The sequence below is a fragment of the Rattus rattus genome, chromosome 10 (genome assembly GCF_011064425.1).
Source record: "Rattus rattus isolate New Zealand chromosome 10, Rrattus_CSIRO_v1, whole genome shotgun sequence".
Classification (NCBI taxonomy): Eukaryota; Metazoa; Chordata; class Mammalia; order Rodentia; family Muridae; genus Rattus; species Rattus rattus.
This window is the reverse complement of record NC_046163.1, coordinates 32409913-32434175: the sequence shown is the minus strand read 5'-3', so window position 1 is coordinate 32434175 and position 24263 is coordinate 32409913. Positions and strand designations below refer to the sequence as shown.

General features: G+C 44.3%; 1 protein-coding gene and 1 pseudogene across 1 annotated transcript in view; one reads left to right on the top strand and one right to left on the bottom strand.

Moving 5' to 3' along the window:
- Window positions 1–13809, bottom strand: part of Nmnat2 (nicotinamide nucleotide adenylyltransferase 2) — a 174123-nt gene extending 160314 nt beyond the window's left edge. The window contains exon 1 of the mRNA XM_032915730.1: window positions 13588–13809. Within this exon, the coding sequence (XP_032771621.1) occupies window positions 13588–13672 (85 nt within the window). The 5' untranslated portion in view covers window positions 13673–13809. The remainder of the gene's footprint in view (window positions 1–13587) is intronic.
- A 4945-nt stretch (window positions 13810–18754) lies between these two features.
- LOC116911440 lies at window positions 18755–19612 on the top strand (annotated as a pseudogene).
- The last annotated feature ends 4651 nt before the right edge of the window (window positions 19613–24263 follow it).

Here is a 24263-nt window from a genome sequence, read left to right as displayed (position 1 = left end):
AATGATATAAATATATTTTTATATATAAATATATGATTATACTTGAACCTCAGGAGCTCATCATACAATATATATATGGCTTGAGACTGGCATAGGGGTGTACAGCTATAATCCTAGCACTAAGGAGGTCCAGGCTGCAGGACTAGAGCATGTTCAAGGCCAGGCTGGGCTACATAGGGAGTTCTGGGTTAATCAAGGTTGCATCGTTAGATCCTGTCTCAAGCAAAAACAAAGATGAATAAATGAGAGGGGTAGTATAGGGAGAGAGAGAGAGAGAGAGAGAGAGAGAGAGAGAGAGAGAGAGAACAAATATTTCCAAAGAAACATTTTTGTTTTGTTAGTTGGTTCTTTATTTTCATTTTTGTTTGGAGGTTTTGGAGTTTTGTTTTGGAAACAAGATCTCACTCTGTGAGGACATCTGACTTGATTCTTTTTTTTTTTTTTTTTTTTTTTTTTTTTTTCGGAGCTGGGGACCGAACCCAGGGCCTTGCGCTTCCTAGGCAAGCGCTCTACCACTGAGCTAAATCCCCAACCCCTGGACATCTGACTTGAAACTCACTGTGTAGCCAAGGCTAGCCCCAAACTTGCAGCATCTTTCTGCTTCAATCTCCCAAGTTCTGGGATTGCAGGCAAATGCCACCACATCTGATTCAAAGCAGACACACACACACACACACACACACACACACACACACAGAGAGAGAGACACACACACACACACAGAGAGAGAGAGAGAGAGAGAGGACGGGGACACACACACACACACACACACACAGATTATCTTAAGAACAGAGGTTCAAACTTTACTGTTATTTTGTTGCTTTTTCACATGTTCATTGAGATAGTCTACCATTGGACATTTGTGCATAAATGTTTCTCTGTGATTCATAACATTTCAATTCATACTAAGTAAGAACTCAAACAATTTTTGACCAATAAAGACTGTACTTACTTATAGGGAATAGCATTAGAATTCAATACACGTATTCAATGTGTAGTGGAAAATAAAAAAATGACAAACATCTCCTTTTCCTTAAACGTGTGTGTATATCAGGAAGTAGCAGACTGGTTTTGTTGAGATAGGCTTACATACCCCCAGCTGTCCTTGAATGCTCAACCCTCCTGCCTCTAACTCCCAAGTGCTGAGACTATAGGTAAATAAAACAGTCAATTCTCAAACTGTTTCTTAAAAGGCTTATTATATACCTAAACCACACAAAAACCCAACAAAGAAAGAGAACTTCAGACCAATTTCCCTTATGAATATTGACACAAAAATACTCAATAAAATTCTTACAAACCGAATCCAAAAACACACAAAACGATCATCCACCATGATCAAGTAGGCTTCATCCCAGGGATGCAGGGCTGGTTTAATATACGAAACTCCATCAGTGTAATCCATTATATAAACAAACTCAAAGATAAGAACCACCTGGTCATTTCATTAGATGCTGAGAAAGCATTTGACAAAATTCAACACCCCTTCATGATAAAAGTCCTGGAAAGAATAGGAATTCAAGGCCCATACCTAAACATAGTAAAAACCATATACAGCAAACCAGTAGCTAACATTAAACTAAATGGAGAGAAACTTGAAGCAATCCCACTAAAATCAGGGACTAGACAAGGCTGCCCACTCTCTCCCTACTAATTCAATATAGTTCTTGAAGTCCTAGCCAGAGCAATCGGACCGTGAAAGGAGGTCAAAAGAATACAAATTGGAAAGGAAGAAGTCAAAATATCACTATTTGCAGATGATATGATAGTGTACTTAAGTGACCCCAAAAGTTCCACCAGAGAACTCCTACAGCTGATAACTTCAGCAACGTGGCTGGATATAAAATCAACTCAAACAAATCAGTACCTTCCTCTACTCAAAGGATAAACAGGCTGAGAAAGAAATTAAGGAAATGACACCCTTCACAATAGTTCCAAATAACATAAAATATCTTGGTGTGACTTTAACCAAGCAAGTGAAAGATCTGTAAGACAAGAACTTCAAATCTCTGAAGAAAGAAATTGAGGAAGATCTCAGAAGATGGAAAGGTCTTCCATGCTCATGGATCGGCAGGATTAATATAGTAAAGATGGTCATTTTGCCAAAAGCAATCTACAGAGTCAATGCAATCCCCATGAAAATTCCTACTCAAATATTTATAGAGATAGAAAGAGCAATTTGCAAATTCATTTGGAATAACAAAAAAAAAACAAAAAAACAAAAAAAAACCCAGGATAGCAAAAACTATACTCAACAATAAAAGAACTTCTGGGGTAATCACCATTCCTGACTTCAAGCAGTATTACAGAGCAATAGTCATAAAAACTGTATGGTATTGGTACAGAGACAGGCAGATAGATCAGTGGAACAGAATTGAAGACCCAGAAATGAACCCACACACCTATAGCCACTTGATCTTTGACAAAGGAACTAAAACCATCCAATGGAAGAAAGATAGCATTTTCAACAAATGGTGTTGGTTCAACTGGAGGTCAGTATGTAGAAGAATGCAAATCAATCCATTCTTATCACAATGTACAAAGCTTAAGTCCAAGTGGATCAAGGACCTCCACATCAAATCAGATACACTCAAACTAATAGACAAAAAAGTTAGGAAGAATCTCAAACACATGGGCACTGGGGAAATTTTCCTGAACAAAATACCAATGGCTCATGATCTAAGATCAAGAATCAACAAATGGGACCTCATAAAACTGCAAAGCTTCTGTAAGGCAAAAGACACTGTCATTAGGACAAAACAGCAACCAACAGACTGGGAAAAGATCTTTACCAATCCTACAACTGATAGAGGGCTTATATCCAAAATATGCAAAGAACTCAAGAAGTTAGAGAGGCAAATAACCCTATTAAGAATGGGGTACAGAGCTAAACAAAACATTCTCAGCTGAGGATTATCGAATGGCCAAAAAGCACCTAAAGAAATGTTCAACATCCTTAGTCATCAGGGAAATGCAAATCAAAACAATCCTGAGATTCTACCTCACAGCAGTCAGAATGACTAAGATAAAAAACTCAGGGGGTTGGGGATTTAGCTCAGTGGTAGAGCGCTTGCCTAGGAAGCGCAAGGCCCTGGGTTCTGTCCCCAGCTCTGAAAAAAAAAAAAAAAAAAAAAAAAAAAAAACTCAGGTGACAGCAGATGCTGGCAAGGATGCGGAGAAGGAGGAACACTCCTCCATTGTTGGTGGGATTGCAGACTGGTACAACCATTCTGGAAATCAGTCTGGAGGTTCCTCAGAAAATTGGACATTCCACTACCTGAGGACCCACCTATACCTCTCTTGGGCATATACCCAAAGATGCTCCAACATACAACAAAGACACATGCTCCACTATGTTCATAGCAGCCTTATTTATAATAGCCAGAAGCTGGAAAGAACCCAGATGCCCTTCAACAGAGGAATGGGTTAAAAAAAATGTGGTACATCTACACAATGGAGTACTACTCAGCTATCAAAAACAATGAATCTATGAAATTCATAGGCAAATGGAATGAACTAGAAAATCTCATCCTGAGTGAGGTAACTCAATCACAGAAAAACACACTTGGTATTGATAAGTGGATATTAGCCAAAAAGCTCGAATTACCAAAGATGCAATCCACAGACCACAGGAAGCTCAAGAAGAAGGATGACCAAAATGCAGCTGCTCCCACTCCTTCTTAAAAGGGGGGAAATATCCATAGGAGGAGATATGGAAGTTTAGAGCAGCAACTCAAGGAATGGTCATTCAGAGCCTGACCTGCATGTGGGCCATATATATACAGCTACCAAAACTAGATAAGATTGATGAAGCTAGAAAATGCATGCTGAAAGGGACTGGATATAGATCTCTCCTGAGAGACACATCCAAAGCATGTCCAATACAGAGGTCAGTACTAGCAGCAAACCACCGAACTGAGAATAGGAACCCCCTTGGGGGGAATTAGAGGAAGGATTGAAAGAATTGAAGGAGCTTGCAACCCCATAAAAGCAATAATGTCAACCAACCAGAGCTTCCAGGGACTAAACCACTACCGAAAGACTATACATGGACTGACTCAGGACTCCAACTGCATATGTAGCAGAGAATAGCCTTGTTGGGGCACCAGGGGAAGGGGAAGCCCTTGGTCCTGCCAGGTTGGACCCCCAGTGCAGGGGAATATGGGGGGGCAATAAGGGGGATGTATAGGGGGAATACCCGTATGGGGGAGGGGGAGGGGAGGGAATGGGGGCTTATGGACAGGAAACCGGGAAGGGGAATAACCTTTGAATTGTAAGTAAAGAAATATAACTAATAAAAAAATTTTTAAAAGGCCAATGAGCCTCAATTATGAAGAGAGTTGGTATATGTGGTGTGTGCAATTGGACGTGTGTGCATGTGTTTGTGCTGGTGCACTAGCACTCCAGTGTGAGATGAGACACAGTCTACTGCTCAGCCAGGAGCTCATGAACTCAACTTGCATGGTTAGCTAATGAGCCTCTGGAATCCATCTGTTTTCACCCACCAGACACAAGCCACACCCACCTCGCTTTTGAAAGTCTGAGAGTTCTGAGTGGGGGAGGGGGGTTCGGATACATACAATAGGATCAAGTGAAGAAAAAAAGAAATAGTTCTTCATTCCAAAACTCAAAGAAGATCAACCTTCTGGGTCACAGCCCATAGCTGTTTAAACTGTGAAACTGGACCCCGAGTGGGACCCTGTGACTGAAAGTGAGAAGCATTTGCCTCCAGGAAAAGGGTTCTGATGCACAAAGGCCAAAGATGAATTCAAAACCTAATGTGTGGTGGATCTGAGGGGTTTCTGGTGGTACTCACCCATGATGCATCTGGGGACTTCACTAGAGAACACGCCGTGGTCACGGTGTGCATTGTGCATGTCATTAAGCCTGTCACACTGATGCATGCTGTCCCAAACACCCAGGGCAGAGTCAAGACAATCGTATGCTGTGCTGCTGCCGCCATGAAGGTTTTCTCCTCACAGAAACATAACGATCTAATTACGGAAAACAAAGGCTTTCCTGGTCTTCCTGTCATGCTTCTGCGTGTGAGCGCCAAAATCGTATTTATTTGTATTGTGTTGTGTTAGAATTTCTATTTAATAAATTGCCGTTTTTGGGTTGCGGACTTGAGTTTTGGCTTGGGGCTATGTTCTAGTTTGCTTTCTGTTGCCATGATGAATCCCATAACCAGGAGCAGTTGAAGAGATGGAGTTTATTTAAGCTTACAAGTTACAGTCTGGCGTGGCAGGAAGGCAGAGCGGGAGCCCAAAGCAGGAACCGAAGCTGGACTACAAAGGAAACACCGTTTACTGGCTTGCTTCCCCTGGTGCGTTCAGCATGCTTTCTTGTACAGCCAGGCCCACTGCCCTGGGATGGTGCTGTCCACTAGGGCCACAGTGTTCTCATACCAATCAGCACTCAAAAAATGCCCCGTCGACACAAACATAGGCCAAGGTGATGGCGCCGACTTCTCGGTTGAAACTCTCTCTTCAGGTATGTCAAGTTGACAAGCCCAACCATCAGAGATTAGGGCAGAACTTCCAACCCTTTCTGAAATGGCCTAAATGTGCTTCTGCCTGTGTGTGTGTACGTGAAGCAGGATTCTGAGCACTGCTAGCTGTAAAATTAAAACAGCAGTAACTCTCAGAAACATGAAGATGTTTTGCACCTCATAGTATCAAATATTCAGTCAGAATTTAGCTTCCAGGGTTGTTTTTTTTTTATTTGGGAGTTCAGTTTTAGTGTGTGTGTGTGTGTGTGTGTGTGTGTGTGTGTATACACATGTATGTGTATTTTAAACAACTTCTCATGTAGCCCAGATTGGCTTCAAACCCCTTTTGTAGCTGAGGATGACCTGAACTTCTGGTCCTTCCCCATATGATTCCTGAGTGCACCACTGAACTGGGTCTATTTGCTGCTGTAGATCAGACCCAATGCCTGCTAAATGGAATGCCGATATTCTACCGGGTGAAAGACAGCCGCAGCCTCAAGCTTTCATTCTTTATGTAAAAACAAACATTAACATGTAAATTCTCTTTAATCTATAGAATAATAAATATGATTTATATCTCTAATAAATTTAGTATATCATGCTCTATTTGTATATTAATATTTGAATCTATTTATACATTTATTATATTTGTATACATTATATTTCTAATAAATATAATAGGTCATAATAAAATGACAAAAGCACATGTATACCAGCGGGTTGTTCTAGAATAAATTCTTCTGATTTATTTTCAGCAAATGTTTGGTTTGTATGTATATTTTATATATTTATATAATCAGGGTTGGGAAAAAATGTCTTTAGGTGAAAAATGTCTGCAAATAGAAAAATCGTCAGGAGCCCTGTTCTAGAGTGTCTCCGGCTTAGGATGCCGAATGGGAGATTTGCTTCCTACAGTCCGCTCCCATCCGCACGGAGGCAGCCGCTGAGTTCAGCAGGAGAAGAAGTCCACCATGCTACCTGTTTGTGCTAGCCTGGTTCTCCCGTCTCCTGAGCACACACAGCTCCTGCCCAAGAAGCAGCCATGAGAGTCCCAAGTAGAACCCTTAGTAGGCTAGCATGTGTTTGGTGGGACTCCCTGGCGATGCTTGACGGTGTTACTATATCCACCATCTTGGGGATGGGCACGTTTTTTGAGAAGTTTGTGACCTATATATCAGCTGCTCCCATTTCACAGCCTTCACGTTAAAAAAAAATCAATTTAAGATCTTGGTTATCTTCCAATTTCATACTAAAAAAGAAAAAACCCCTTTGATCTTTTTAATTTCCTTAATGCTGATGAACCTCAGTACTGTTCGTGTGTGAGGCACTTTGAAGAACGCCTCCTGGGAGCTTTCCATATAACAATCAGCTATACCAGGCTACCGAGAGACTTTGAACTTATCTATCTACTTCTCCTGTTCCGGTGCTTGGTAAGAATGTGAATTTTGTAAAGTTTCAAAGTAAAATCCACTCATATTCACTTTGTCCGCCAGCTAAAATCTGCTTCTCCTCTGGTGTTTTCTACTGTCTGCCCTGGAGAGGCACATACAAACCAGCAAACAGGAACTTCTGTTTACTCCCTCAGTGACTTTCAGATACACTGTGTCCTTCCCACACAGTGCCAGCCAGGCCACATGCCCGTGTACTCTTGACTCTGTGTCGCTGAAATGGGTGCCTAAGAAGTCACCCCATTCTTCCCTTCTCCAGTCACCTCTGCTCCACATTCAACTACGAGGGTTAGAGAGGCAGCTCGGGGGTTCAGAATGCTTGCTGCTCTCCCAGAAGACCTGGGTTTGGTTCCCATATCAGACAGCTCACAACCACCTGAACCTTGAAGTCTAGGGTAACCTGTGCCTTCTTCTGGCCTCTGAGGCATACACATATATCTATAAATAAAAAAAATAAACTCTTAAAATCCAATTAAGTATTAATTTAAAAAGATATGTCTTTTTGCTTTACTTAAAAACAGCACAGTGTCCCTTCACTGCCACTGAGATAAAGTCTGGATTCTTTAACAGGGGTCACAAGCTTTTGCAACCGACTAGACCTCACCCACTCCTCTGGCACTCTCCTCCCTGTACCCTTTCTCTCGAGGCATCATGAACTTTTCTTGATTCTGATACCTGATGACCCTGCTTCATTGTCTCAGTCCATGAGCGTGTTCAGTCCGTCTGTCTGGCACAGACTTTATCCTGTCCTTCATTTCCTGTTTATTCCAGCAATTGTGGTGGAACACCTACTCTGTGCTAGGTATTAGGGAATCACACGCGGCTTCTCTCCGTATAGAAATTCAATTATAGTGTGGAGTTTGAGATGAAATGGGAGCGATGTCAGAGAGACAGCGTCAGGTGGTACAAAAGCAAATGTCAGGGAAGCCAGACTTATTTAGGAATCAGCAGGGGGTTCTCTTGAGAAAGTACTGCTGAAATGAGACTCTAAATAAAGGTATTAGTTGAAGTAGAGTGGGAAGGGAAGAGAATGCCGGGGGAGGTGGCAGAAATGTTCTGAGTGAGCAGAAAAATTGGAAAAACAAGGCCCTTTTTTGCTATGAGCAGAAGATACCTCCGTTGGTATGTTTTGTTGTTGGCCTGCGTTAGGGAAGAGCGAGCTGTAAGATTCTCCTCGCCCCTGTTGCCAGCTGTGTCGATGGCTCCCTCTTTCAGCGGCACCAGTGGTTCTCAATATCATTCTTGCAGTCACAAGCATGGGTATGAGAGGGTATTGTGGATTCAAGTGTGGACATCTGAAAACTGGTTCCTTCCGGATTATCACATATACACCTTGTTCAGGTGACACACCTGTACTTCCGCTTTATCATGTAATGAACTGTAGAAGTGAGCCCTGAATGTAGAGTCTTCCGCTTTGCCGTTTTAAAGTGGGTTATGCTATGTTCTAGTTCAGCCAGATGTGGCAGAACACAGCTGCTAATCCCAGCACTCAAAAAAAGGCAGAAGGGTGGTGAGTTCAAGACCAGCCTGGGCCATGTATCAAGTTGTAACGCGGTCTGTGCTACCTAGTGAGAACTTGACTCAAACTCCCCCCTTCTGCCTTCCCCTTATCCCAAATCTGTTTTGTCTCATAGGAGAGCAAGCAAATCCATAGTATGGAGTACTATATTGTGTTTAGTGACCATTTAATAATGCAAGTATTTCAACACTTTAAATGTCCTCCATCCCCCAGGATAAGGTCTTGTGTAGCTCTTGCTGACCTGGAATTCTCTATGTTGACAAGGTTAGCCTCTTAAATGCTTTCTTACTTTCTGGTAGTTATCGTTGGCCCTCAAATTCATTTCAGCCGTAACAACAGGGGCTCCATCCCATCTGCACCCACAGAGAGCAGAATCAGACTCTGCTCATTTCAAATGATCAGATTGCTCAAAGAAACACGTTGAGATAGAAACCCTAGAAAATCTACTTTACAGTCATCAAAAGCAGGGTATTATTTCTGCTCTGATTAAACCGTCTCGTTCTTCTTTTATGCCCAAACTAATCGATCAGCCATTTTTTTCTTTTCTACTCAAACTTGCTGTTTGACTACTCAATGGTAGGCTTACAATCAAATATATCAACATAAATATCTGTTAGCATTCATTTTTAAATAGAGATTACTCGTCGGTATGCTAGAAATGGTATTCCAGTATAATTTTCTTTAAAGTTATGAAAACTAAGAATTTACATAAAAAATCCTTCAAGCTTTACGTTGCCTCCTTATGCAGTGAGGTCGACCCATGAGAAGTGACATCATTAGTTCATGCTTTTACTTTGGTAAAAACTTTTTATTCATCCCTGAGGACATTTTAGCTGTGAATAAGAAACTGTCCATTGTCTTGGTCACAAATACTGTTTTCCTATGTTTCTGTAGTCTACACATTGGATAAATAAATCCAACTCCCCCGTCAGAGAAACAGAAAGATCGAGTCTAAAATATTTTACAAATATCCAAAGTTGTCCTAGGTATAATTTATAAAAATAAAGAATGAGGCTTGGGGAATGGCTTAATCAAAAGTACTTTCTTTGCAAGGACCTGAGAACCTACATTAAAAAAGAAAAAAAGGTTGGTGACACATGAGGGTGGTGTGATGTCAGCTTTGGGGAGGAGGAAACAAGCAAATCCCTGGGGATCTGAGAGGCCAGTGAGAGGCCCCGCCTGAAAGAGGTGGATGTCACCTGAGTATGACACCCAAAAGTGTCAAATGGCCTTCATGCACATCTGTTAACACACGTGCCCCTGTTCACACACGTGCTCCTGAACACACAGGAACAATGCACAAACGCATCTCTAAAACAGACAAAAGTGAGTTCTTTAGTTCTAAATGTTGGTTTTGATTGTCTCGTTATTTATATTTTGCCTTTTTTTCCTCTAGTAAGCAACTCAATTTTAAAAAATTACAGGTGCTCTATTACGGCAACTGAGCAGGTTTTTGTTTTTGTTTTTAGCTTTGGGATTTTTTGTTGTTGTTGGGGTTTGTTTGTTTGTTTGTTTGGGGTTGTTTTGGTTTTGCTTTGTTTTGGCCTCATGTAGCAAAGGCTGCCTTGAATCCCTGATCCCCCGGCTTCCGCATCTCAAATTCTTTGTTACAATCATGTATCACCAAATTTCACATCCCTAAAGAAAGTTTGGTAGTTTGGTGATCTAATTATGTTAAGTACTTAAGTATTCTTGGGGAGACAAACCTTAGAGTCATTTTCAAAAGGAAATAGTTCATGGATAGCTTGTCCAATGCTATCCACTTTCTTTTTTTTCTTTTTCTTTTTTTTTTTTTTTTTTTTTGAGAAAGAGCTCTTAAGACATGCTACTGAGAATCCAGTAAGCTGATGGTCAATTTCACTCTAATTAGGATACATTTAAAGGAACCAGTGCTCATAAGATGACCCAACCAAATTAGCTGAGCACTTCTTCCTAGCTCGTGCAATACGGTGGTATCTGTAAGAGGGATCATCGATGTGAAGCTCAGGACCATCAGGACTGGGTGTCCTTGAGTAATCCCAGCATTCAGGAGGCAGAAGCAGGAGGGTGAGGAGTTCCAGTCATCTCAGCTAGCACAGTCACGATGAGGCCAGCCTAGGGCACTTGAGACCCTGCCTCAAAATCAAGTCACTCTGTTCCCTGCTCGCAAAAGAGATGGTGATGTCTGACTTGTCAGACTGTTAATATGACAAGTTCAAAACATACACAAAAAGCTTTCAGCTAGAAGCTGTCATACCACAGTAATTCATACAGCCAAGTATGGTGGCGCATGCCTGTTCCAGTATTTGCAAAAGGCAGAGGCAGGAGAATTAACACGACTTTGAGACCAGCTTGGGCTAAGAGTGAGAGCCATTATCAAGACTTATAAGATGAAATAAAACCAAGTCACAAGGAAGAGACAGGTAGATCTCTGTGAGTTCAGGGCTGGTCAGATCCACATAGTAGATTCTAGGCCATGCAGGGCAATAAAGCTGAGACAGGGTCTCAAAAAAAGTGAAATTAAAAAACCAAAAACAAACAAACAAAAACCTCACATTTTTATAGGGCTGCAAAGATGGCTTTGAAAGCGAAGGTGCTGACAACCTGAGCTCAGTAGCCGGTACACACACAGTAGAAGAGCAGCAATACTCACAAGTTGTCCCCTGACCGCCATCTGCACACACACACACACACACACACACACACACACACGCACATGCACACACACACACACACACACACAAATAATAAGGAAATAGATTCCATAAAAATAGTTCTCAAACTGCAGCAGCTCAAAGACACCATTGAGAGAGTCCACAATAAATGGTTTAACATCTCCTTTGTCTTCCACCTCTTGCTTGCTTCTCGCCTGTTTATTTATGGACTTTAGAAATGCCTCCATTAGGTGGTAAGTTCTCTCAACCCAGAGTGAACCCACATCACGGCTCTTTCCCTGGGTTTCTTTATGTTACCCTTAATGGACACTTAAAAGGGCTTTCTTGACAGCTATTCTTGATTGGTCCTCAGTACCAATGGGAAGTGACTAATGGCCACTGTCAAATGTCTCCCTTCACTTATTCCGAATGCAAAATCTTCTGCTACAACCCGTGCCTGCTTTCACATTCTATCCCCCAAAGCTCCCGGAGAACTGGCTGGTCAGCATTCCCTCGGTAACCACCTCTATCTCGATACCCACCTCTATCTCGATACCCAGTTCTCCAGCTACAATACCATGCCCTTGCTCTGGCCCACTTCTGAGATTATAGCAAGTGGGATTTCCCACATCCTTCGTCCTAGAAAGAAAGGAGCAGCACCCACTCTCCCACTAAAGATTCCTAAAGCTAGAGTTCCCAAGGAAGCTCGATTCCTGGGCGAGGGAAAGAGGAATAATATCAACAGAAGACTGCCAACAGGAAAGTGGGCAACGAGGACGAAAACGAGAAGACGAGACACTGGGCTCACAAGAAGGTAAGAACTGGTGGATGCCTGGTTTGCCGCTACTTCAGAAGACTGAGGAGGTGGCCTACTCTGCTGCTGGTTTACCTTGATGCTGGAACAAAGCACCCTGTTTAACAGGCAAGTTGGCATCATTTCTGAATAAACACGTTTAAAAGCTTACAGAATAAATCAGAAGGGACGGCTACCCCTTAGGCGTCCTCTTCCCATTCTGTAAGGTGGCTCCTGAACCTGCCCCGCATTCGGGGTAGTTTTATAACGTCCTGAGTTTTAGCCGTCAGGCCCAGTGCAGATTCATCTTTTAGGTTTAGAGGAGAGTATTTTTAGCTTGAGCATTTGGGGTGGTCTTCACGGATATGCTGTGGCTTTCATTAAACAGCCTAGGAAAGCTTTGGCAGTCCTCCAGAACTGGGCAAACACGTGTGCCCGCAGCCAGTAGCAGCGCGCTGCGTTTCAGCACCGCCGCCTGTGGAGAGCGCCTCACCGCAGGGCCGGGTCAGGGACTCTCAACCCTGTCCTTCTGCCATCCCCAGAGCCCTGGCTCGTCCCTACTCCTTTCCTTGAGTCCCAGGAAAAAGAATCACCACCCCCCAACTTCTAACTTCTCAATTTCTGCTCTTAAAGCGACCCCGCGTCCCTCTTTCAGGGGTCTAAACGCGCACACACCCTGTGCCTTTGGGTCCTACAGCAGCTGCCTCCCAGCCGCGTGGCTTCCGCACCGGTGGCAAGACATTTCCAACCTGCGTGGACAATCATCTTTCTCCTGCCTCTCTATTGGACCTTATGCACGCACCCAGATTCCAGGGCTTTCCCCCTCTCGCTGTACGTCCCAAACCTCAAAAAGCAAACTCAGGAAGACGCGTTCCCTACCCTACACATGAGCTCTCGCGCACATCCAAACAACCATCCTCACACTCACAACCGCAAGGATGCCGGGTGTCATCGCCGCCCTGGGCAGAACCTTGGCCACCAACTTGGGCCCGGATCCATCTCACCGGCTCGTGGACCACCTCCCGAAGCAGCCGCCCCGCCCCCTCCCTTTCCAAGGCAGCCGGAGCCAAACCTAGGCAGGGCAGTGGTACCCCTCCCTCGCCATCAGCCAGCATCCACCTCTCTGGGCCATCAAGGCTACCATCCCCAAACATTGTACGTTGCGCCTCCCGGAACCGCCAGCCAAGCCCGGTAGTAGTCTCCTTGAAGCCCCAGTCCCTGCCACTGGTGTGTCGTGTGCGAGTGTTTGTGTCTCCGAGGCTCATTTAACTCCTTCGAGCTTTCTGCCCATTCTAAACAAACAGCACGTTATCTCCAGATCCTCTCCTCCGTTCTTCGCACCCCAGTCTCTGCCCCTATCCCCACCCTTGCCCGCCAAGTACTCAAACCACCGCACTCCAGGGCTCTAACCTGGAGCCCCCACCCCGCCCCAGAGGACACTCACCCCCAGCCCCGCACCTCCCCCATCCCTGGCCCTCGGCGAGGCGATCTGGCCCCAAGCTAGAGACGCCTGGAAAAAAAACGCAGTTTGCATCGGCTCGCACTAGCGGGGATAGCTGGGGCTGACCTGGCACCAGCCAGATCAGCGGGCGCACCCCTCCGGAGGGGCGCACGCCTTCCTGCCAAATCGCCCTGGAAAACCCTGGTATTGACGAGAGAGTAGAGCAGCGGAAGCAGCCTCCGGGGTGGGCGGGAGGACTCACCGAACATCTGAATGTGCCCTTTAGTGATGGGATTGAAGCTGCCGCAGGCCAGCAGGATAACGTGGGTCTTTGTGGTCTCGGTCATGATGGGAATAGGTCCCTCGCACGGATCCAGGGGTTTCCTCTTTTTGTGTCTCGATATGTCTGCAGACGGAGAAAGGAAGGCGAGGCTCCGGCGGTGGATGCTGTGGACTCCAAGGAGCCGCTCTAGACGCAAACCGCGTCACTCCCCGCCTCCCTTTAACGCTTGCCACTCCGGCTAGATCCGAGGCTGCTTTTGTATTGCTCTTCCCTTGGCTCCGCTCCGTTCTACTTCCTCTCTAGCTTCTTTTGCGTCACTGGTCCTGGTGCCTGACCCTATCATTTCTACCCTCCCCATCCCACCTCACGGCATCTTAGTTTATCTACAAGGCAAGAAGTGATACCCTAACCCGGAACCTTGCATCCTTACAGCGTGGTTGCTGGCTTTGTCTCCACTCTATCTATTTCGTTTTCCTGTCTCACTTTTCCTCTCCCTGTCTATATCCTCTAACATATCCGACTTCAAAGATGTTTGATTTTATGAATTTTCTTTCTCGTGGGTTTTACTATTTTGAATGACAAGTGATAGTTTTTCTTTTCAATAGTGTTCATTTCGGACGTTTTGTTTTCCTCCCTTATTTAGTGATTCTAAACTATTGACTGAAATCCAAATCTTGACTTGTGGTTACTAAGAAAGCCCTTCTGTTAATGTTGGTCCTTTGTGTCGGCTGAATTATGGGTTTGAGCGGATATGGGGAATGGGGAAAATGGTAAGGCTAGGTATTAGGAAATTCCTACATCAGCTGTCTAAGTTGAGACAGTCGTCACTCTATGCTTATTTCTGGATGTGCACTCTCTATTGGATGCTGTTATGGACCCTGAATGATAACAGAATTAACTCACTCTCTGACAGAACAGAGTCTGAGAAAGCCTTTCTGGCTTAAACAGCATTTAAGGCTGGCCCATATAGACTAGGAGTTGTTAGTACAAAAACCTGGGGACAGAGTAGGGGCTTCCTGTGCTTGAGAACATGAAAGGAGGCCAATATTACCAGAAGTCCCGGTCCGGTGGGCAAACAGTAGTAGAGAAGTATGTGACAGGTCATCCCATTGGACCAGGATAATGGGCCAGACGTTTTATGAGTCACTAACTTACAGTGGAATAACAAAAGGAAGCCATTGAAATCTTTAAACAGAGAGCACCCTGTAATTGACTTTTTAAAATGATTTATTTATTTATTATATATAAACCCACTGTAGAACTCAGGACCTCTGGAAGAGTAGTCAGTGCTCTTAACCACTGAGCCACATCTCCAGCCCCTGTAATTGACATTTTAATGAGATCTCTGACTGTTGGGAAGAAAAGAGCCGAAGGGGAAGATGAGGATGCAAGAGAAAGCTGGCAGCCTTAGACAAGTGGTCCTGTCCTGGACTTCTGGGTTTAGAGAGACAGCAGGGAGGAGATGAGGCAGCAGAAGGATAGAAACCATAGATTTTATAGCTTTTAGTCTTTACAGATGGGTGGGATACAGAGATGTTCAGAAAAAATGCCTTAAAACTTGAGTTAAGTAAATGAATGGGCTTAAGATTCAGAGAAATGAGTAGGGGGAAGGAAAAGTTTTAAGACTGGTCAACTGCTCTGTCTGGATGCATTACAGAACCAGTAATTACCTCGGTGACTCGGAAGCTTCCTTGGGCTTCGAGTCACTAACAGTCCCTTGCAAGAGTCCGTTCTTTTCTTCTGCATTGCGGGTTCCAGGGGTTGAACCCAGACCATCGGCCTTGGTATCGAGTGTCTTTGGCTGTTCAGCCACCACACTAGCACCGCTTGTTATTTCTTAGCTGGGAGTTTGTGGCAGGTGAGAATATGTCTTAATTTCTGCTGAATAGTAAATAGACTCCTACTATGGAGAAATTTTCTAGCTTATTATTTTGTATGCGTGCAAGTATATATACACACACATACACACACACATACACACACATATACACACATACCCATACATACACACATACACACATACACACATACACACACACATACACACACATACACACATACACACACACACACACACACACACACACACACATACACACATACACACACACACACACACACACACACACACACATACACATGTACACACACATACACACACACACACACACACACACACACACACAATATTACAGCACTATCATAGAGCTCAGAGGATAACCTGCAGCAGTCATTTCTCTCCTCTCTAAGCGTGGGTCCCCGGGATAGAACTCGGGTCATCAGCCTCGGAGGCATCTGCTTTACCTGATACGCCAACACACTGACCCCAAAGTTTCATAAGAGTCTTAAGAACCAGTGTAATTCATGCAGAAGTTTGTGTCTTCTCTAACACAAGATGCAAAGGAGCAGGGTAGAAAGAGCAAGGGATGTTAGAAGCTGGGCAATTAACATAATTATAATTAAGCAATAAATATTTATTGAATGCCCGCTATATACCAAGCACTGACTTAGGGGTTGTGAACAAGATGAGGTTGCTGCTTTAATTCAGTTCACACTCTAGGCAAAAACAACAGACCATTACAGAAAATGAATAGATGCATTAGTAATCGGATAATATAGAAACGTAAAGCAAGGAAAGAAACAGAAAAGGAATTAGTCCTCTTTCCCAGGGGGCAGGGCAGGTAGGCTCTTTGCTGAGATAATGTTTGAGTAGGAACTTCAGTCACACAAAGGTTCACGTTGCCTGAACCTTTGGGGATGGGCACACAAGGCAGAATGGGAAGTAGAAAGGGTCCAAGGAGCAAGACCTTTAGGGGCGTTCAACATACAGTTGCAGCGTGGCTGAAAAACAAGGAACGTGGAAAGAGTTGAAGAATGGTCCGCAAAGTAGGACAGGGGCGCAGAGCCTCACAGGCTCTCAGTGGGGCTCCGGTTGCTTCGGCAAAAGAGATGGGAAGCCCTAGCAGTGATTTTGAAGAGAAAAGTGACACGAATTGGTTCACGTTTGCAGAGATCCGTTTGGCAGGAGACATACATTGTGGAGTCGCTAGTATAGATTATTTTTAAAGCCATGGGATCGAAAGAGGTCACAGGGAGAAGCAGATGCAGAGAACAGACAGGAGGCCCTCAGAATCAGCCCAGGGCACAACAAATTAATAACAGTGGCTACATTCATTGTGCATTCAGAAACCCAGGGACTGCATTGTTTAACTTACTTCACATTGTATAAGTCTCTCCGAGCATCCCATTTTAGGGAATTGCACATAGAGGCACAGAGAAATGAATGATCTGAGTCTGGACAGTTGGTACGTTCCAAGCCAGCTGCTCCCACTCGTCATTTTGATCAAAGTCTCTGCACTGTATCCAGCACCGCGTCTCCCTTTGGTTTGTTTCTGTGCCAGAGCAATCACATTTGGACATTTGGTTTAGCTCAATTTTGTTTGTTTCCCTCTTTTCTTTCTTTCTTTTTTTTTTCTTATTGTTTTGGGGGAGGAGAGCAGGGGGATAGGGTCTCGTTAAGCTTGCCTTGAACCATCCTGGAGCTGAGGATGGTCTTGATCTCCTGATTCTACTGCCTCCAGTTGCCAAGTGCTAGGATTACAGGCATGAGCTGCTGTATCCAGCTTCCAGCTTCATTTCATTACGTTGTATGATGGTGATGTCAGCAGCAGCGAAGGCGGCAGCAGCTGTTTCTGGGCCATGGTGTGTGGTTAAAATGTGTTTCCTCCTTCTACCTTTATGTGGGTTCACGGATCAAATTCAAGTTCCCAGGCTTGTATGGCAAGCACTTTTTCCAGCTGAGCCATCTATTGGTCCTCGGCCACATTTAAAAAGTAACGATAATGCTATCTACCAAGACACAAAGATGTGCTGATCATCGGTGATGAAGGCAGAGCACTGAGCGGAAACTCACTGCCAGGTATGTTTAGCAGAGGCTCAGGGGAAGCATTTTGTTGTTGTTGTTTTGTCTTGTTTTGTTTTTTGTTTTAACTTTTATCGAGACAGGATCTCAGGGTGTAGTCCCAGCTGTCCTAGAACTCACTCCGTAGACCAGGCTGGACTTGAACTCACAGAGATCTGTCTATCTTTGCTTCCGGACTGCTGGTACAAAATATATGTGTCACTCTGCCCCCTGCCTTTTTTTTAAAATCTCGTCATTTGCTTCTATTGTATGAGTGATTTGCCTTGCATGAATGTCTGTTCATCATATGTGTACCTGGTCCCTGCGGGGATCACAAGAAGGTATTAGATGTCCTGGACTAGGTGTTACAGTCTACTGTGGATGCTGGGAATCGAACCTGGGTCCCCTGCAAGAGCATCCAATGCTTTAAACTGCTGAGCCAACTCTCTAGGTCCCCAGAAAGCATGTTTGTAGTACAGCTCAATAAATACATTTGCAGTCTTGTAGGCCATGCCTTAAGTAACAGTTTAGATTCTAAACTTAGAGTGGGAACCTAATCGTGTCTCTTTTCAATTTAAAGTTCCTTTTATAAATAATTAACAGTTTACATTTATGTATTGGGGAGGGGCAAGGTGTGCATGTAAAAGCCAAAAGATAGCTTGTGGGATGAGTTCTCTCCGTCTATCATGTGGGTTTTGGGGGTGGAACTCAGTGCAACAGGCTTCTGGTAAATACCTTGTCTACTGAGTCATCTTACTGGCTCTGTAATAGTCTCTTTCTCTCTTCATATTCCTGCGCGTATTCATATATACCTAATAAGGCCTCTGAGATAGAATGTGAAGACACAGAGGAGAATGTGAAGACGCAGAGGCTGGGGATGTAACTCAGTTGGTAGAGTTCCCATGTTGGGCGCATGAATGCTGGGCTTGCTCCGAGCGTGATGTAAACTGGGTGTGACACACGTACTGGGTGCAGAGCTTAGGCCGGCTTGGGATGTTATGAAACTCTGCCTAGAAAACAAGGAAAAGGAAAACAGAGGGTAGGATGTGGTTGGCTGGCTCAGCCACTTGCTAATTATATGGCTTTGGGTAAACCCTTCATTGCTGACCCTTTATTTTCTCAAGTGGAATGGTACCTATTTCTAGGTTGTTGAAATAACTACTATAACACGTAGTAAGATTGCCTAGATCCTGCCAGATAAACACATTAAAAATAATTTCATATGCTTTGTCAGGAAAACACCAAATGGCGGATGATACCGGTGCAGTGGTGCAGCGGGAGGGGATGACTTCCGGTCCGCCAGGATTAGGAGCCACGCAGGCTTCCACTGGGGATTCCTCCGTTTCACCATGGCGGTGATCAAGGCCGCGGGGCTCGTGGAGTTAAAGCTGAAGACAAGGAGTGGATCTTCATCACCACGACGATGGGCTGCCTGGTTAAGGACATGAAGATCAAGTCCTTGGAGGAAACTTACCTGTTCTCCCTGAGCATTAAAGAGTCTGAGATTATTGACTTTTTCCTGGGTGCATCCCTATAGGATGAGGTTCTGACGATCCACCAGTGCAGAAGCAGACTCGGGCTGGCCAGCGGACCAGGGTCAAGGCTTTCGTCGCTATTGGGGACTACAATGGTTGCAAGGCATTAAGTGCTCCAAGGAGGTAGCCACTGCCATCTGAGGGGGGCATCATCCTGGCCAAGCTTTCTATGGTCCCGGTGCGAAGAGGCTACTGGGAGAAGAAGATTGGCAAGCCCCGCACTGTTCCATGCAAGGTGACAGGCCGCTGTGGCTCCGTGCTGGTGTATCTCATCCCTTCCCCCAGAGGCACTGGCATTGTCTCTGCTTCTGTGCCCAAGAAGCTACTGCTGATGGTTGTTATAGATGACTGCTATAATTCAGCCAGAGGCTGCACTGCCACTCTGGGCAACTTTGCCAAGGCCAGCTTTGATGCCATCTCCAAGACCTACAGCTATCTAACCGCTGACCTCTGGAAAGAGACCTTGTTCACCAAGTCTCCCTACCAGGAATTCACTCACCATCGTGTAAAAACCCACACTAGAGTTTCTGTTTAGAGGACCCAGGCTCTAGCTGTGGCTACCACATAAGGGTTTTTAATACAAGAAAAATGAATGACTTAAGTCTGTTTTAAAAAATAATTTCGCACTATTAGCCATAAGACAGATGCTACACTTCATGCTCTGTGAATTGTGACATAAGTCAGAAACGTGAATGAAGAGTAGTTTTTTTTTTCTTTTTGCTTGTTGATCTGGTTTGGCTTGAGGCATAATGCCAGTGCTACACCAGAATGCAAAATTCTTACATATAAAACACCTATAGTTTTTAAGTGTTTTTTTTTCTTTTCTATTGATAGCTATAAAGGGTGCTCCTGGAAGAAACAATCAGAAGGCAATGGCTTTGAGGATGTGCCAATAATTTGTGTCTCAACCAGCGGAAGTAAATAGCTGAAGACATTAACGGTAATGGTGATTTCAACAGTGGTTATTAAGATATAGAAACGGGGAAAATATAGAATTAGGGATGCTGCTTCTTACATAATGAATGTATCTTAATATTTATAGGGCCCTATTCCTAGGGCGCTTATTTTAACTTAGGCAGTATAATTTGCTCTAATATTTCAACTTTCTGGCAGCTGCGAATTGCTTTAGGCTGAAAAGGAGTCAGTCAGTCACTCTCCCATTGCCTGCCCCTTGCCGTCCATTCCAACCCGGTGAGCCTCGAAATGACTCCAGGAAGCCTATCCTCCAGCACTCTCCTACTGCAAACCCCAACTCTGCTGGGCAGGATTCTATGTCTATTAAGTTTGTTATGAAATATGCATGGGTAAAGTCAGCTCGCACGCACTCGTTTATCTCCCTATTTATCCGTCGAAAATTATTATCTATTTTCTTTTTAAAGTTGTTTTTAAGGTTTATTTTATTCTTAGTTATATATGTGTGCCTGTTTGTGCGTGTGAGTGTTGGTGCCCATGGGAGCCAAAAGGTATCAGATACCCCTGGAGCTGGAGTTCAGGTTGTCATGAGCCGCCTGACCTAGGAGCCAGGAACTGCGTTCTGCTCCTCTGAGAGAGCAGCACGTGCCATCTCTCCAGTCATTTTCATAACAGATAATTCCATGTTTATGAAGCTGACTGCCAAAATGAGACTAGGGATCATCTCTTGCAATGAGAACAAAAAGGTTTACCCAAAATGGGGCTCGCTCAGTTCCTGGGATCAGGTTATACAGTGATCTTGTATGGTTTTCTGGTAGAAAGGGAAATAGGGTTCGGAAAAGGCCATGATGTTTTAGGGTCTCTGGAGTTGCACCCTTTCCTTTATAAGACTTCTCTGCATGGCGAAGGCTCACAGAGTTGTTGTCATGGTCTCCTCCCATTATTTCATCCACATGATAAAATGTTCCCACAGCAAGATTCTTCTGCTCCAAACTCCACCTCAGAGCTCACTCAGGCTTGTCATATTTCTAATGGTTCAAATCTCATTTCACAAATGAACTATGTTTCTAAATTTAAAACCTGGTCATCAGTTTTAAGCACAGCAATATTGTGGGGGGGGGGATTCTATGTAACACTCACTGTCTGCTACTAATACATTTCTTCATCAAACTGAGGTAATTGCCAGCCTTTTCCCTCCTGCTTTTCTCAGATATCTGGGATAATACAAACATCACTCCCCCAGGAGGCTGAAAATCCAAATATTTCTATTTTTTTCAAGAGCAGAAATGGAGCTAAAGGAGTCAGTTCCAAGAGACTTAGAAAGATGTATAATTGATTAAGGAGTAAAATTATTCCGTGAAATGTCATCTGAGAATATCTCCGCCTCCTGCCTTTAAGTTACCAAAGTGCAAATCACAGACTCAAGGGAGTAGTAAATAAAGGGCAGGAAACTTAAAATACAAAGTACTTTTCTCACTAAATCAATACTTGTGATGTCGTTAAGTCAGACCTAACCTATAACTTCACCCAATGACTCCATGCCTACTCTAACACTGCTGAGGCCACTGAGCCACAGCCGTAACTTGTCATAGGCACAAAATCTACTGCCAAGGAAATGGAGTAGTAAGAAAATCGCGTCACTCAATCTACTAGTCTCGGTCATCAGAATTTATACTCTTCCTGTGGCCGGAACGAGGCAGAACAAACTTAGTGACTGCACACGTCCTGATTTGTGTCTCCTTGTATTATGCAGAACAATTTCAGAAGGAAGGAGCAGAAACTCAAACTTTAAACTGAAGAGGGAATTTTGCTCTATGAGACTGGGCAATCTAAAGGGTATTTCTACACTAAGGAGGCACAGGGCTCAAATAGTGTGTGTGTGTGTGTGTGTGTGTGTGTGTGTGTGTGTGTTAGAGAGAGAGAGAGAGAGAGAGAGAGAGAGAGAGAGAGAGAGAGAGAGATTTTACAACTCTGTAGCCCAGATAAACCTGAAGCTCCTATATGTAGAGCAGTCCTCCTGCTTCTGCAGCCCTGAGGCCTGCTCCCACACCTAGCTGGAGTTTACCTAATCTCGAGACTCTGTTTCTACCTCTCAGCAGCTCTAGCTTGCTTCCCTCTGTGATTGCTTTATTCTCAGATGCAAGACCTCCATATCAGAGCAAGATGACGGCTGACAGCCTGCATGGCATCAACCTTATGTGCATCATGACATCATGGGCACTGACAGCATCTCTCCCAAGAACAAGAACAAATTTCTCTAGGAAAGGGCTGGAGCCATGGCTTGGTGGTTAAGAGCATTTGCTGCTCTTCCCGAGGACCCTGTTTAGTTCCCAGCATCCATACCAGGTGGCTACCAACAGCTTATAATCTCAGCTTCATGAGGATCTGAAACCTTCTCTGGCCCCCACAGGAACTTGCGCTCATGCGTGCGCGTGCACACGTGTGTGCGCACACACACACACACACACACGAGAGAGAGAGAGAGAGAGAGAGAGAGAGAGAGAGAGAGAGAGAGAGAGAGAGAAGCATACCTATGCTCATAGACAAAATAATCTAAATCTAAAAAGGGTCTCAGGAGAGACTGCTTAGTGTTGACCTGAATACATGTCACCCCCAGTCAGACCCTGTGACCACAAAGAGGAAATATTCTAATTCATCAACCTTGTTAGGAAGGCAGAACAACTTCATCCAAAGAATTTGGACAGAGTGGTCCTGAAACAGCAAAACAGATTGGCAAAATTATGTCCCCAGTGTCACAATACGAAGAAATCATACCACAATTATCAACGCATATCAAAACCAGAAAGCATCTTTTTGATATTAAGAAATTTTACAACCGAGCTAAAGAGATGGCCCAGCAATTCCCAGCCTGCTTCATTCATCCAGGCAACCCACATTCAACTTACACTAAGCAGCTTACTCTAATTCCAGCGCCATGAGATCTGATACTAGTTTCTGGCCTCTCCAGGAACCTACACACACACACACACACACACACACACACACACACACACACACACACACAACACATGCACATGTACACACCTGAAAATAAAATTTAAAAACAATTGGTTTATTTTTTTTTTACAAAAATAAAATTTAAAACAATTGAGTTATTTTTGAATGTATCTTATGTGTACGGTCTTATGCCTGCATATATATCTGTGTACCACATGTGATGCCCGGTTCTCTAGGAAGCCAAAAGATGGCATCAGATTCCCTGGGACTTGAGCTACGGATGGTTGTGAGCCGCATGTGGGTGCTGGAATTGAACCCAAGTCCTCAGGAAGAGCAAACAGTGTTCTTAACTGCTGAGCTGTCTGTCCAGCCCTACAATATATGTTTTAAAAGGAACTCTGGTCCCTGTGGAGAAAAAAAAAACAACACAAAAAACCCTGAGACTTACTGGTTTGGAAGGAGGATAGAAGTTGATGGGAAAGGAGCAGCCCCAGGTAAATGCAGTCATGGACTTGGTTATAGCTTTCCCCTATTGGGCAAAGTGTTGGAAACACACAAGGATGCAAGTGTGCTAATCTAGAACACTCTAACATGTCTTCTGTGCCAGGTACTAGTGTGATAGTTTGTATGTGCTTGGCCCAGGGAGTGGCACTGTTTGGAGGCGTGGCCTTGTTGGAGTGTGTGTGGTGTTGTTGAAGGAAGTGTGTCACTGTGGGCATGGGCTCTAAGACCCTCATCCTCGCTGCCTGAGAGCTAGTTTTCTCCTGGCTGCAATCAGATGAAGATGTACAACTCTCAGTTCCTCCTGCACCATGCCTGCCTGGATCTGCCATGTTCCTGCCTTGATGATAATGGACTGAACCTCTGACCCTGTAAGCCAGCCCCAGTTAAATGTTGTCCTTATAAGAAAGAGTTGCCTTGGTCATGGTGTCTCCACTTAGCAGTAAAGCCCTAACTAAGACAACCAGTGTCCTCTTCTCTGTAAGCTTCTTTGTCTTGCTGCTCCATAGAATGCTTTGGCTTGTTTTATGGCCCAGACTGAAGGTGACCTCTGGCTTCCTCTTCCTGGATTTCTCTGTAGAGAGAGAATCCTTTCAGCTCAACTCACATGAGACGACCATCCTGATCCATTCTGCAGTGCTCCCAGATAGCTCTGCCTGCACACATCTCTTGTGTGGGGGTCACAAGGAATTTGGTTTCATCTCTGCTGCTCCAAAACCACCAGATTAAACTCTACCATGAAAAGTAGTTCAGGAACCCAAAGAAAAATGGTAAGGATTTATGCCACGTGCTCCTTGTGGCCCTTTGAGATGGCTGCTTAGAAAAGCTCGGTTGGAAATGTTGTCCTA